Genomic DNA, 13,733 nt, shown 5'->3' on the forward strand with positions numbered 1-13,733 from the left:
ATACTTTTACCAAGTTTAGGTGTGACACTCAAAACTTACCAAGTTATCTCCTCTCCCCCTTTCAATATTTGTATTGATCCCAGTGCCGTCCAATTCTCATGCGTTATATTTATCATAATTTTGTTGTACTGTAAAAAATCTGACACACTAATTAAAAACAAAAAACAACCCCCCCCCACAAAACTAGTACCAATCCTATACCAATTATTCCCCCATTTCTCTTCTGGATCATTCATTCTCTCTACTGACACATTAACAATTAACACACAACAGTTTCACAGTTGTTCTGCCAATTAAAGGTTGCAAGTGAGGAAATAAAATAGTACCAAAGGCAATTCAAATCTCCTTTTTATTTCTCTTTGATAAATGCCGATGCTTAAATAAGAGTGCTGTCACAGTATTACATTTTAAAATCAACATGACTTCGTAGTTCAGTATTGTTAAATGGCACAATACTTTACAGTTAACAAAGAGACATTTTAACTGCTCGAGTCCAAAGTTAATATATGTTTAAACATATATAAATATAATAGCAAAAATAAAAACCTACCCTCAAATAAAACAAAAATATTTCATTACTGTGATAAAATCTTACCATATTACTAATCTACTGTGCTATAGGATCCTGAGTCAAAGTGCCCCTAGTATCACAAATGTATTGTGCTGATATAGCACACCAGTTATTACAGCTATTCAAGCTGCTTGCCACTGTGTGTCTTGGTGCCCTACAAGGATGTACTAGTTTGTCACTTTAACATGCTTACATTTCAAACTATCAAAATATAATTCAGGGAGGAATAAATGATTGATAAACTCACAAAACTGCAGATAAATCTTAATTCACTAAATATTTTGTTTGTTTTAAACCAAGTAAACCAAAGGAACCCAGTATATACTGAAATGTTGCTTTTGCGATACTTATGTTAAAAAAATCATTACTGCAAACACCTTATTAAACCCAGGTCTGAATGTAGCAGTCTAACCCATTCCCATTTACGTTAACCATTTTATATTATACTGTAATGATACGGTAGATATACATGTGGGAAACAGACAGCAGCATTCATTTCATGTAAAAAAAATGAGTATCGATTTGAGGTGCCTTACTCCTGCTTTACTTCATGGTTTAGGTAAAACTTTTAACCACTCTGGAAGAGGTTTATTAAAATAGCAGCCATGTGGTTTTCTTCAGTGAGAACTAACTCCAGGGTATCCCCTCAGAGTTTATATAACAGAGATGAGAGGCAATGTACTGTAACTTAGTTTCAACTGGTAGCCTTATAACGAAAAGCCTCAAAAGGACAGCTATATTAAACAGTATGTGTATTGGATTTGTTAAACTTTTTACCTTGTCTTCAGAAATCTAGCAGCATAAAGGCACAACATACCTTTCAAGACTAATGCCCGATCTACACTACAAAGCTAGGTCGACATATGCTGCATTAGGTCGAGTTAATAATGTATGTGTCTACACTACCGAGTCCCTTCTGCTGACCTAAAGGGCTTGTAAAGTCAACTTCTGTACTCCACCTCTGCGAGAGGCATAGCGCTTCAGTCGACATCCACGTGTCGACATGTGGATAGTGCAGACACTGTGCTGTGTAAATGCAAATGAATTGGCCTTCAGGTGGTGTCCCACAGTGCTCCGCTGTGACTGCTCTGGAGAGCACTTTCAACTCCACCACACTTCACCCAATACACAGGAAACAACCGCCCCACCAGTAAAGCCCCGGGAACTTTTGAATTTTCATTTCCTGTTTGATCAGCGTGGAGAGCTCGCCAGCACAGCTGACAATGGATGCTCGAGGCCACAAACGCGCTCCAGCATGGAGCACACAGGAGGTAGTGGATCTTATTGCTGTCTGGGGAGAAGAGTCTGTGCAGGAGGCGCTTCGAACCAGCAGAAGAAACGCTAACATCTATGCCAAAAATCGCACAGGCATGGGGGAGAAGGGCTACACCAGGGACACACAGCAGTGCCGCATGAAAAATAAAGGAGCTTCGGCAAGCGTACCAGAAGACAAGGGAGATGAACAGTCGCTCTGGTTCTGAGCCATAGACATGCAGCTTTGATGATGCGCTGCGTGCGATTCTAGGTGGCAACCCCACCGCTACCCCAAAACGCTCCGTGGATACCTCCACCACGGTAGGACACTTTCCCGCGTCACTCAGGTATTAACTCTTCTGGCATCATTGTGGCACACAGCATTGCAGCATAAGGACCAGGTCTGTACCCAGCGCTTGCAGCATCTGCTCCCTTTCCGCTTTTGTTACCCTCAGGAAAGGGATATCGCTTATGGTCACCTAGGAGGTTTTTAATGCTAGCCCTTAAACCACAAGCAATTCGATAAGTAATCCGCCCCATTTGGTGAATTCTGGGTCACACAACCACACTTTCCCAAGAGTGCCCTGTTGTGTGCTTGGAAGGGATCACCGTGTATTACAGCCAGCATTTAAAAAGGGGAGGGGTGCGACCCTTCCTGTTTGTCTCCTTTCCACCCCAGCCCAGTGCCGCTTTTGTAACAATCAAACTATTTGTGGGTCTTTACACTCGTGCCTGTCCTCAAGCACCATCCAGGTTGCTATGGGAAAGGGCGTTGTGCTGAGGTTCCAACCATTGATTCCAAGTATGTCTTAACAAAAGCTGCAGCACAAGACCTCTCACCCATGCCTTGTGGCCTTACTCACCATGGTTGTAGCAGCAAACCGACTCTTGCAGTAGCCAGCGATTCTCCTTAAGTTGTGACTTGCAGGGAAGTGCATTGAGGGGGTGTTTCTTTTATAAAAAGATTTAACCTTGCACCAGAAACAATGTATGCACTGTCAGTGCTACCCTCGTGCTTTGTATTCTTTGTAGCTGAAACCTTGTCCATAAGCGCATCCTCCACGCAGAGACTTTCCCAAATTAGAAGGCAGAAAAAGAAAACTTGGGAGGACATGTTCAATGAGTTAATGCCTCCAAGAGTGACAAGACAGAGCTCAGCACATGGAGGATTGCACTGTTGGAGAGCCTGCACAACGACCACAAGGACAGAAGAGCAGGCAGGGAAGATGAGCGTGACAGGCACGATGAGATGGTGCCGATTATGAGGGAGCAAACAGAAACCTTGAGGCGTCTGGCTGAGGTTCAAGAAAGGCAGCTGGACACTAGAGTCCTGCTGCAGCCTATGGTGAACCTGCTGCCATCGTCGCCAAGTTCCACATCCTCCTCTCCCAGACGTCCTAGGATGCGGGGTGGGGGAGGGGAGGGGCGGAGGGAAAGGAAGTCCGGTATCCCTTGCACTCAACTCCAGGGGAAGGTACAAGGACCAGAAGGCACCCATTCCCACACTTTTGATGGTTATTGCAGTGCAATTGTAACCAAGCCTTCCTTGTTTTTCCCCCCAGCCCCGTGTTATCAGCCCTTTTGCCCCAGGTTATCTTACTTTTCTTTGCTGTCTCTCAGTGTTTGTGAGCATAATAAAAATCAATGGATTGAGGAGAAAAGGCTCTTTACTCATTCAGCACACAGCAGTTAGCAGGATTGTAGTTTACAGGGGAGTACATGCAATGAAGGGGACAGCTAGGTAAGTAACAACACACGTAAGTGTCACATTACTGTGGGTCATTGATGAAACTAGTTTTCAAAGCCTCTTGGAGACGCAGTGTGCCTTGATGTGCTCTTCTTATTGTCCTGGTGTCTGGCTGCTCAAAATTGGCTGCCAAGCAATCTGCCTCCACCACCGCCATCCCGCCGGAAACTTTTCTCCCTTTGTTTCACAGATATTACGGAGCACACAGCAACAACAATGTGGATATTGCTTTCACTGAGGTCTAACCTAGTAAGCAACCTATGCCAGCGGGCTTTTAAACGTCCAAAGGCACATTCTACCACCATTCTGCACTTGCTCAGCCTATGGTTGAACCACTCCTTACTGCTGTCCAGGCTGCCTGTGTACGGCTTCATGAGCCTTGGGAGCAAGGGGTAGGCTGGGTCTCCCAGGATCACGACTGGCATTTTAACATCACCAACGGTTATTTTGCAGTCTGGAAAGAAAGTCCCTGCTTGCAGCTTTCTGAACAGACCGGAGTTCCTAAAGATGCGCGTGTCATGCATCTTTCCCTGCCATCCCACATTGATGTCGGTGAAATGGCCCCTGTGATCCACCAGCACTTGCAACACCATTGAGAAGTACCCCTTTTGATTTATGTACTCTTTGGCAAGGTGGTCTGGTGCCAAGGTAGGGAAATGCATTCCGTCTATTGCCTCACCGCAGTTAGGGAACCCCATTGTGGCAAAACCATCCACTATGTCCTGCACATTTCCCAGAGTCACTACACTTCTTAGCAGAAGTCTACTGATTGCCCTGGCAACTTGGATCACAACAGACCCCACGTAGATTTACCCACTCCAAATTGATTTCCCACTGACCGGTAGCAGTCTGATGTTGCAAGCTTCCACAAAGCTATCGCCAATCACTTCTCAACTGTCAGAGCAGATCTCATTTTAGTATTGCTGCACTTCAGGGCTGATGAAAGCTCTTCGCACAGTTCCATGAAAGTGGCCTTGCGCATTCAAAAGTTCTGCAGCCACTGCTCATCATCCCATAGCTGCATAACTATGTGGTTCCACCAGTCAGTGCTTGTTTCCTGGGCCCAGAAGCAGCACTCCACTGTGTCAAGGTGATACACAACTGTCGCCAGCATCTGCAATTGCTCTGCTCCATGGCTTCCAGCAGGGCTGCTTGCATGGCATCACATTATTCTGTATAGCAGCTCCTGCTTAGCAAATACTGCAGGATAAGGCGTGAGGTGTTTGTAATACTCACAACAACAGCGTACAGCTGAGCGGGGTCCATGCTTGCCATGCTATGGCGTCTGTGCGGGTAATCCAGGTTTAGGAAAAAAAGGCTTGGTTTGTTTGCTGTTGATTTCAGGGAGGGAGAGAGGTAAGTGCATCATGGGAGGCTAATACCATGTTCCCATAACCACCTGTGCGAATGTTTTGGGCCCATGAAGCATTGCCCAAGCCCAACCCAACATTCCACTCAGCTCCATGCACTGTGGGATAGCTACCCACAATGCAGCGCTCCATGAGTCGATACAAGCCCTGCTAGTGAGAATGCGCTCCGCTGATACAATGTGCATAGTGGGGCATGCAGAATTGACTTGCTTAAATCAGAGGCTCAGTGTTGACTTAAATAAAATCAACCTAATTTTGTAGTGTAGACATACCCTGTGTGCATTTCAAAATTCATTCAGGAGTCAGAAAAAGTTATGGTCCTTTGTGTCTCATCTCTACTATACAATGTAGTCCTGAAGGAATATTTCTAATATTTACACAGACAAGTTATTGCACTATGCTCTAAAACATATTTTAACAATTCAGAAATCCTAACTATTAAATATTATAACTTTTTAAAAAAGGAAACATCTTAACTTTGGCTAAAACACCATAGGAAAACTGTGTTTTTTCTTTATTGCATCTAGAAGTTCATTGTGGCACAATAAAATGTTATCTTTATTAATTCCATAGCAAAGCGGATGTGTAGTTCACAACTGAAGTTAGCAGATAGCCTTTTAGTTTTAAATCTAGTCTATCCATGTTTTATGTGTGTTCATTTGTTCTATTAACTCAGCCCAAACTTAGTGCATAAAGCAGCAGCTAATATGTAAATTGTCTAATTTCTGGGTACTCTTAAGGAGATTTCACTCACATATGCAGTTCAGACAGCTGCTGAAAGAAGCCAAGTTACACAGGAATACATAAATATCTCAACTTAGCATTCAAGGAAGGTCAAACAGGCACCAGTTGTGCTTTCACTAAACATGTAGAGAGATGGATGGGTAAAATCCAGATGCTTAGAGGTTATCTGGGGCGCTGGTTGGCTAGAAGGAAGTCCTTGTCTCTGCACATCAGACACAGTTTCAGATTTCTAAGGGAGCCACCAGCAGTGAAGAAAGCCCAGGTACCCATGAGCATCATGATAATGTAAGATGGCACTAGGCTGCCTTCGTACTGAGGATTCAGGAAAGTCTGCAAAAGGAAAAGAAAAATCATAGTTCAGTTGAACAGCAACAATTAAATTAACAATCCAAAGTTCTTTTAATCAGATGAGATCTTAGAAATCCAGGCTGCCTGCTCTGCATGGATACTAACAAGATAGGGGGACTATTTTTAATACGTCAAGAGTTTGCCAAGTATCTTGGCCAAAATTCGGCATTTGGCAGCGCCCTAACTGCAACTCTTCATTGCAGATGTTGCTGCATTTCAACAGTTAGCCACTGCGCATCTTGTGGCACCAGACTATTTTGTACCGAAAATGCTTACAAAAGACAACTTAAAAACAACGGGGTAGGCAAATAATGCAAAGGACAAATCTATCCCCTGACTAGAAAATTATTGGATATTAAGAATCAGACAAACAATTGCTTGAGTGAAAATACTTGTTTGGCTTTCACCCTACAAATAATTCATTAATTAGCATTTTCGTTTGATTATTAAAGCCATGATCAGCAACCCTCATCAGAAATTTATTCCATTTTTCCCCTCCCCTCATATCAATCTAGCAGGCTTTAAGAATATATAATGACAGGTGAACTCACCAGACCTGATACCAGCAAATGGCTCAGGATGACCAGTGCCAGTGCCCACCACTTCTTCTTTTCACAAGCATCAAAAAATACAATGCCCCAAAAAATGTGCAGCAGAACAATGGCCAAAGTCATGAATGCTGAAAGACAGTACATCATGAGTCCTCATTACTGGTAAGGCATTAAATGTACACACACACACAGTGTTTTCATTCATCCACACAACCTCTGGTTCAAACTTGTAGTATGAGTATCCATTAATACCTGTACAACAGTCTACACAAGAGAACAAAAAACTCCATGTATTTTGCACACACATTAGCAACAGCTGTAAATGTAATATAGCTAGGCAGCCAAAAACACACATTTTTACCTAAACGATTGGTTCTGATGTGCTTATCCCAGGACTTATACAGCATTACAGAAAACTATTCACACAACTGATCGGATCTACTGCTCCTCCTTCACTAAGCATAAGAAATAGGGACTGTTTTCCTTGTCTTCCAGCGGAGGATTTCAAATCCATATTTGGAAGAGGTAGGGAAGTGGGTAAAAGTTACATTTATAACCTGAAACACATTTATATCCTGAAGCAAAGACAAAGAAAAAAATAAATGGGTTTTAAACTTCAAAACTAGTTGAAAGAAAGACAATCCTGCTTACTAGTATTGTACAGCGAAAAAGGACAAAGGGACTAAGGGCTAGGTCCACAAAAGAACTGAGGCACCTAACTGACAAGGTAGGCACCTCAATCCAACATTTATGTGCCACTGAGATCCCCCAAGTTTCTGCTCAGCTGCTGCCTAGCTCTGTAGGTGCCTAAAGTCAGAAGGCACCTAAATTTTCACCATGAAAGAATCCTGGGTGCCTAAGTTTCTGCCTGTGAGCACAACTGCCTCAGTCTAGGCACTTGGGCAACTATCTTCACCTCAGCCCCAGCGGATTCTCAAAATAGGCTTTCCGCCGTTTATCTTGTCAGAGGGGACTGATATGGTAGGCATGCTCAGAGCACACCAAATCCCACACAAAAGGGAGTGGGGGCAGAAGAGGAAGTGCCCCTGACTTATAACTTTTATCTCAATGGTTAGAGCACTCACCCAGAATATGGGCAACCTAAGTTCAATTCCTCCCTCTGCCTGATGTGGAGAAGGGATTTGAACTGGGGTGTCTCACCTCTTAGGAGAGTGTCCTAATCATTGGGGTATGGAGTATTCTGGGGCAGAGCTCTCCCACTCCTTCCTGTTGAAGCTGTTTCACTGCATAAAAATAATTACTCAATGGAGCAGGGGGACTGGAACCTGGGTCTCCGTTTCCACGTGAGTGCCCTAACCAGTGGGCTCTACACTCACTCCCACACTCTCTGGTCCAATTACTATTTTTAAAAATCAAAATTTACTTCTTACAATTATTGCTGTTTATTTCTGCATTTCACGTAGCTTGGGCCATAATTATACAGGGGCAAATGCTGCAAGGTTTGTATGGCCAAACTGCAGAGGAATAATTTAAATGCAAATAACTATTTTGCTTTATAGTATTTAGGGTTTGGGTTTTTTTTGTTTTTTTTTTAAATAACCACATAGTATAAATTTCTCTATATTTTTAGAAAATGTAAACTTCAGGCATAATCCACATGGCAACACCCCTTTAAAAGAAGCCATTTTTAAATATTCTCAAGTTTAAGACTTTATAAAAGTGCTATGTACTGGAAAGGAAAATCAAACAAGACATTGGGTACCAGTGTTAGTTCCCAACTCAGTCAAGTAAACATACAAGGACAATTTTTGGATACCCTGTGATTTAACTAAAACACAAATAAAAATAAATACCATAATACAAAAACCACACAAAAATTCCCCATGTTTTTCCCCCAGGCCCCACAAAAAAAATATCAGTAATGTGATGGACAGTCATATGCCACTAAGATGAAAATGTTCAAATGCCAGGAATAATGCAGGCAGGTGCAGGATGTCTTGCAGTAGGTACCAGACAACACACCACACTGAAATTTCACTTTCTTAACATGAATGTTTGTTAAATGCAGAGAATACTATTTTTTCCTGATAAACAATAAGGTAGCGAAGAGGTGGCTTGAAAACATCAGGGAATCAAACATGCCAACTAGGCAGTTACATAATTGGATGAAGTGACTGTTCTGGTTTCCAAAGGATTAAAAACATCACATATGTTCCTTTAGGAGCACACCATGCTTACAGTTTCCTTTCAGGAAAGGTAACTCAAATGGGAATGAGCTAGTGAAGAAAAAAAGAGTTAGCTGTGTTTTGAACTTGAACCAGAGAAGAATAAAGCTTCCCTTTACAGCCCAAAGGAGGAAAACCGGGAAAGATCTTACTCCAGAGGAGTCCATTGACTTCGTCCACGTTACTGCATGCACAAAGAAAGCAAACTGATATAGGTATTGTCATAAACATACAGCTAAGGGTAGCATAAAATCCCTCCTTTACCTGTAAAGGGTTAAGAAGCTCAGATAACCTGGTTATCACCTGACGAAAAGGACCAATACGGGGAGAAGATACTTTCAAATCTGTGGGGGAAGTTTTTTGTTTTGTGTTTCTTTGTGTTCTCTCCGGGTCAGCAAGGAACCAGGGCAGGGAAAATACATCTCCTAAACCCATACCTGAACTAAGCATCTAAGATTACAAATTGTAAGTAATAGGAAGGAAATGAGTTTGATTAGTTTTTGTTTTAGCTTGTGAATTTTCCCTGAGCTAAGAGGGAGGTTTATCCCTGTTTTTTGTAACTTTGAAGTTTTGCCTGGAGGGGAATCCCCTATGTTTTAAAGCTTATTACCCCGTAAAATTACCTTACATCCTGATTTTACAGAGGTGTTTCTTTTACTTTCTTTTTCTTTATTATAAAGTTCTGTTTTTTAAGAATTTGACTGGTTTTTAAGTGTCCTAAAAACCCAAGGATCTGGTCTGTGCTCACCTTGTTTACCTATCTGGTTAGTAGATTATTCTCAAGCCTCCCCAGGAAAGGTGGTGAAGGGACTTGGGGGGATATTTTGGAGAAACAGGAACTCCAAGTGGTTCTTTCCCTGAATCTTTGTCTAACTCACTTGGTGGTGGCAGCAGTACTCATCCAAGGACAGGGAAGGATTTGTGCCTTGGGGAAGTTTTTAACCTAAGCTGGTAGAAATAAGCTTTGGGGATCTTTCATGTGGGTCCCCACATCTGTACCTCAGAGTTCAGAGTGGGGAGGGAACCCTGACAGGTATCAAGAGGATTTATTGTTAAATCTTTTGAGAGAACCCACGATAGTTAGTGTTAGGTTTGTGGGTCAGGGCCGGTGCAACCACTAGGCGAACTAGGCGGTCACCTAGGGCGCCAAGTGGTTGGGAGCGGCCAAAAGTGTGCTCTGGGGAGGCGGTGGAGCGGAGGTGAGCTGGGGAAGGGGAGCGCGGGGAGGGCCGCCTGCAGCAAGTAATGGGGGGGGGACAGCACGCAGGGGAACTGCTCCCCGCCCCAGCTCATCTCTGCTCCGCCTCCTCCCCTGAGCACGCTGCACCGCTCTGCTTCTCTCCCTCCCCAGCTTCCACGCCAAACAGCTGATTGGTGCGGCAAGCTTGGGAGGCGGGAGAAGCGGCGGCGTGCTCCGGGAGGAGGCAGAGCAGAGATGAGCTGGGGCGAGGAGCCGCTGTACAGCGGGGAGTTGCCGCACGCGGCTCCCCAGGCCGAGGGGAGCTGCTGCGGTGGAGGCCGAGGGAGGGAGCCGAGGGGAGCTGCCGCAGGGGGGGCGCGGAGAGCTGCTGCAGGGGGGGCACCGAGGGGAGGAAGGAAGGGGGCCGGGGGAGCTGCTGCGGGGGGGGGGGCGCGCCTCAGGGCAGGGGGGCGGGGTGCTGCCGCAGTGGGGGTGCCTCGGGGGGGGGGGCCGGGGAGCTGCTGCAGGGCTCCAGGGTCGGGGGCGGGTGCATGGTGGAAGTTTTGCCTAGGGCGCGAAACAACCTTGCACCAGCCCTGTTGTGGGTCATGTATATTTGTTAATTTTTGAAGTCCTCTAGTATATTTTTACAGACTCTGCTCATATTTGTGTATAAAAAGGTGAAAATAAATCTTTGTTTTTAAATGTTACCTCTTGAATGTACTACTTAAAATGGAAAGGTACAAAAAAAAAAGTCCAGGTTGCATAGTTTGGGTTGCTTTTAGGACATGCTAATCCAGGGGTTCTCAAACTGAGAGTCGGGACCCTTCAGCGGGTTGCAAAGTTATTACATGGGGTGTCACGAGCCGTCAGCCTCCACCCCAAACCCCACTTTGCCTCCAGCATTTATAATGGTGTAAAATATATAAACAAGTGTTTTTCATTTGGGGGGGGGGTCCACACTCAAGGCTTGCTATGTGAAAGGAGTCACCAGTACAATAGTTTGAGAAGCACTGTGCTAAACCATAAATACGAGAGTTATAGGAAGGAGTAAACAAAAAAGGGTGTTTGATCCATTTTAAAATTACTAAAATCTGGTGATCACTGACACTGGATTGTAAACATCTGCTTTAAACAAACACACACACACACTCACTCATCCAGCATACTACCATGAAATATTTAGACACTATTTATGTAGCACACAGCATATATTATGCTCTGCTTATGCAGTCAGGAGATACTGGGTGCTAAAATGCATTGGAAAATTGTTAAATTTTGGAATAAAGTACTCAATTTGCTTTTTAACTGATGTGGCATCTGATTTTCAGAATTAGAGACCCATGTTGGATGTACCTAGCTTCCCAATGGCATGCTGAAAGTGCCATAATTTAATAACCAAATTATGAGCAGCAGAATGAGCAGTTATACAAGAGGCAGCAGCGTTATTATTTGATGTAAAGAAGCATCCAGGGGTTCCAGTTGGGATTAGGGTCCCATTATTATTTTATTATTTAAGTTTATACTGTAGTATCACCTAGAGTTGTCAACCAGGTTGAACACCATTGTGTTAGGAGCAGTACAAACATACAATAAATGACAGTCCCAGCCCCAAAGAGCAAACAGACAAATAGTAAGAGAGAATTTCTGTCCTCAAAATATTACAATCAAAATGAGGAAAAAGATGGGAGAGGAAACAGAGGCACAGAGGGGGGAAGTGGCTTGCCCAAGGTCACTGGAAGAGCTGGGAATGGCATCCACAACTCTTAACTCCAAGGCCAACACCCTATCCATTAGACCACACGCACTCCCAAGGACGACTGATTTGTAACACCCACAGAGGTGAAAGTAAGCCAGTACGGTCCGGTACACAGCCAACCGTACCGGCAGGGGACAGCTTCCCCAGGCTGGCAATTTAAACAGCCTGGGGCTCTGCTGTGGTAGTGGCGGCTGGAGCCCCGGACCCTTTAAATCGCCACCAGAGACCCGCTGCCAGAGCCCTGGGGTAGCAGCGGTGGCTGGGAGCCCCAGGGCTCTGGCGGCAATGTAAAGGGCCCAGGGCCCTGGCCGCTGTGGGGAGCCCCAGGCTCTTTAAATCAATGCCGGAGCCCCAGGGCTCCAGCAGTGGGGCTCTGGCAGCAAATTAAAGGGCCCGGGGCTCCGGCTGCCACTACTGCGGCAGAGCCCTGGGCCCTTTAAATTGCCTCCAGAGCCATGCTGCCGGGAGCCCCGGGGGTCCGGCAGCAGCTGGGAGCCCCAGGGGTCCGGCACTAATTTAAATGGCCTGGGGCTCCCTGCCGCCGCTACTGTGGCCGGAGCCCCAGGCCATTTAAATCTTTGTGTAATGGGCCCGGGGATTTAGAGGCCCCACCTCTTCCATTTGAAGCCCCATCTCCCAGGACTCCAGCGTACCGGTAAGTCCTTTAAGTTACTTTCACCCCTGAACATCCACCTACAGACATCTTGTTTCTGGACAAGGACTACCTGAGTTCTAACCCAGCACTGCCCCGGACCTACCTGTGGCCTTTGTCAAGTAATTTATTCTCTGTATCTTAATTTCTGACGTATATCAAGTGGTCCTAATACTCACTTAACTCACTTCATCTTGGCCAGATTGCAAAAATGAAAGAAGTTATACTACAACTCTACATCTGTGATTGTATAAGGATGACATTATTCCTGACTCACATCCTGTAAGTCTTTAGCTAACCAAACAGCTGAACACCATAGGATTTTACTACTTGTCACTTGAAACACATCTTACTAATAACAAACATTCAGGTAAACACTAAGGTAGATTCCATTTACCATGCTGAGTTTTACAGCTGCTTAGAAAATGTGACAAAACAGTCTGACAAAAACACTCATATTTAGTTTTCTGACCACTTAAGCAGCCAGTTGGAAATTGCTCATATTAAAATAGGGCTATTCAGAAAAACTGTGTAGGGACTTTAGGTTTGGAACTTCCTCTGGGGATTGTAATGTTGATATAAAGCAAACCATGATTTAGGGTTCATATACGAAATTTTGACACAGAAGTTGAATGCTTACCTTTTTCAGCTGTCACTCTGTGTTGCCTTTACTGCACAGAGTTGTTTCTGTGGTGTCTTAGGACAAGAGGAAAGCATGTACCTGAGTCACTGCTCCATTAGATTGGGGTCTTTATTAATGTAGTCAATTAATACACAACTATCCAAGTTTAGAAAGCAGGGGGCAGACAATTGAAATAACTGAGCTATTGGTCTACACCAACTGAGCATGTTCACAAGATCTCAAGGGGGAAAAAAAAATCAAACAAATACATATTAAAAAACCTTGCCTTTTTAATCAAAAAGATCTCATACTTCAAAAGCATAAACTAAGGTCAACAGCATCTGGTACGATTAAAATAGGTGCTCTCAAAGAAATCAAATATAACATTTCAATAATGCACTGTTCTTCTTTGAATAAAATATTTATATTTTGTAATCTGAGAAAAGTGGAACTTCCAAAAAGGAAATGGAGAGTTTAATTCTTATCTTTTCTCTTAAAACAAAAATTAGAAAGACATTTAAATTACATGAAATCACAAACATATGAAGTCACAGTGATGTGAGATAGCACCATCTAGGGACTAAATATTGCCAAATTAAATTGGGTAGCTTGGTTAAAAACGTTTCAGTTTCTTCATAGTACAACTTAAGTTTGATTTAAAGTTTTAAGCAACAACAGGAAGTTTGGGCACACCTGTTATGCAACAAAAAAGCTGGAAACTTAACATTAGTTGTGTATTTATAGTTTAC

The 13,733-nt window shown here is 43.9% G+C and overlaps 1 protein-coding gene across 2 annotated transcripts in view; it reads right to left on the bottom strand.

The window, feature by feature from the left end:
- The window catches only part of APH1B (aph-1B gamma-secretase subunit), a 108,528-nt gene that overhangs the window by 86,088 nt on the left and 8,707 nt on the right, over positions 1–13,733 (bottom strand). Inside the window, exons 5-6 of one of the 2 annotated variants that reach the window (XM_074966114.1) lie at positions 6,586–6,713; positions 314–6,016 (exon numbers count right to left, since the gene is read on the bottom strand). The exons of the other annotated variant lie outside the window; for it this stretch is intronic. Of the exons in view, the coding sequence (XP_074822215.1) occupies positions 5,849–6,016; positions 6,586–6,713 (296 nt within the window). The 3' untranslated portion in view covers positions 314–5,848. Of the gene's footprint in view, positions 1–313; positions 6,017–6,585; positions 6,714–13,733 lie in introns of those variants that run through there. 2 annotated transcript variants of the gene reach the window in all.

This window comes from Natator depressus, chromosome 10 (genome assembly GCF_965152275.1).
Source record: "Natator depressus isolate rNatDep1 chromosome 10, rNatDep2.hap1, whole genome shotgun sequence".
In the NCBI taxonomy this organism is placed as follows: Eukaryota; Metazoa; Chordata; order Testudines; family Cheloniidae; genus Natator; species Natator depressus.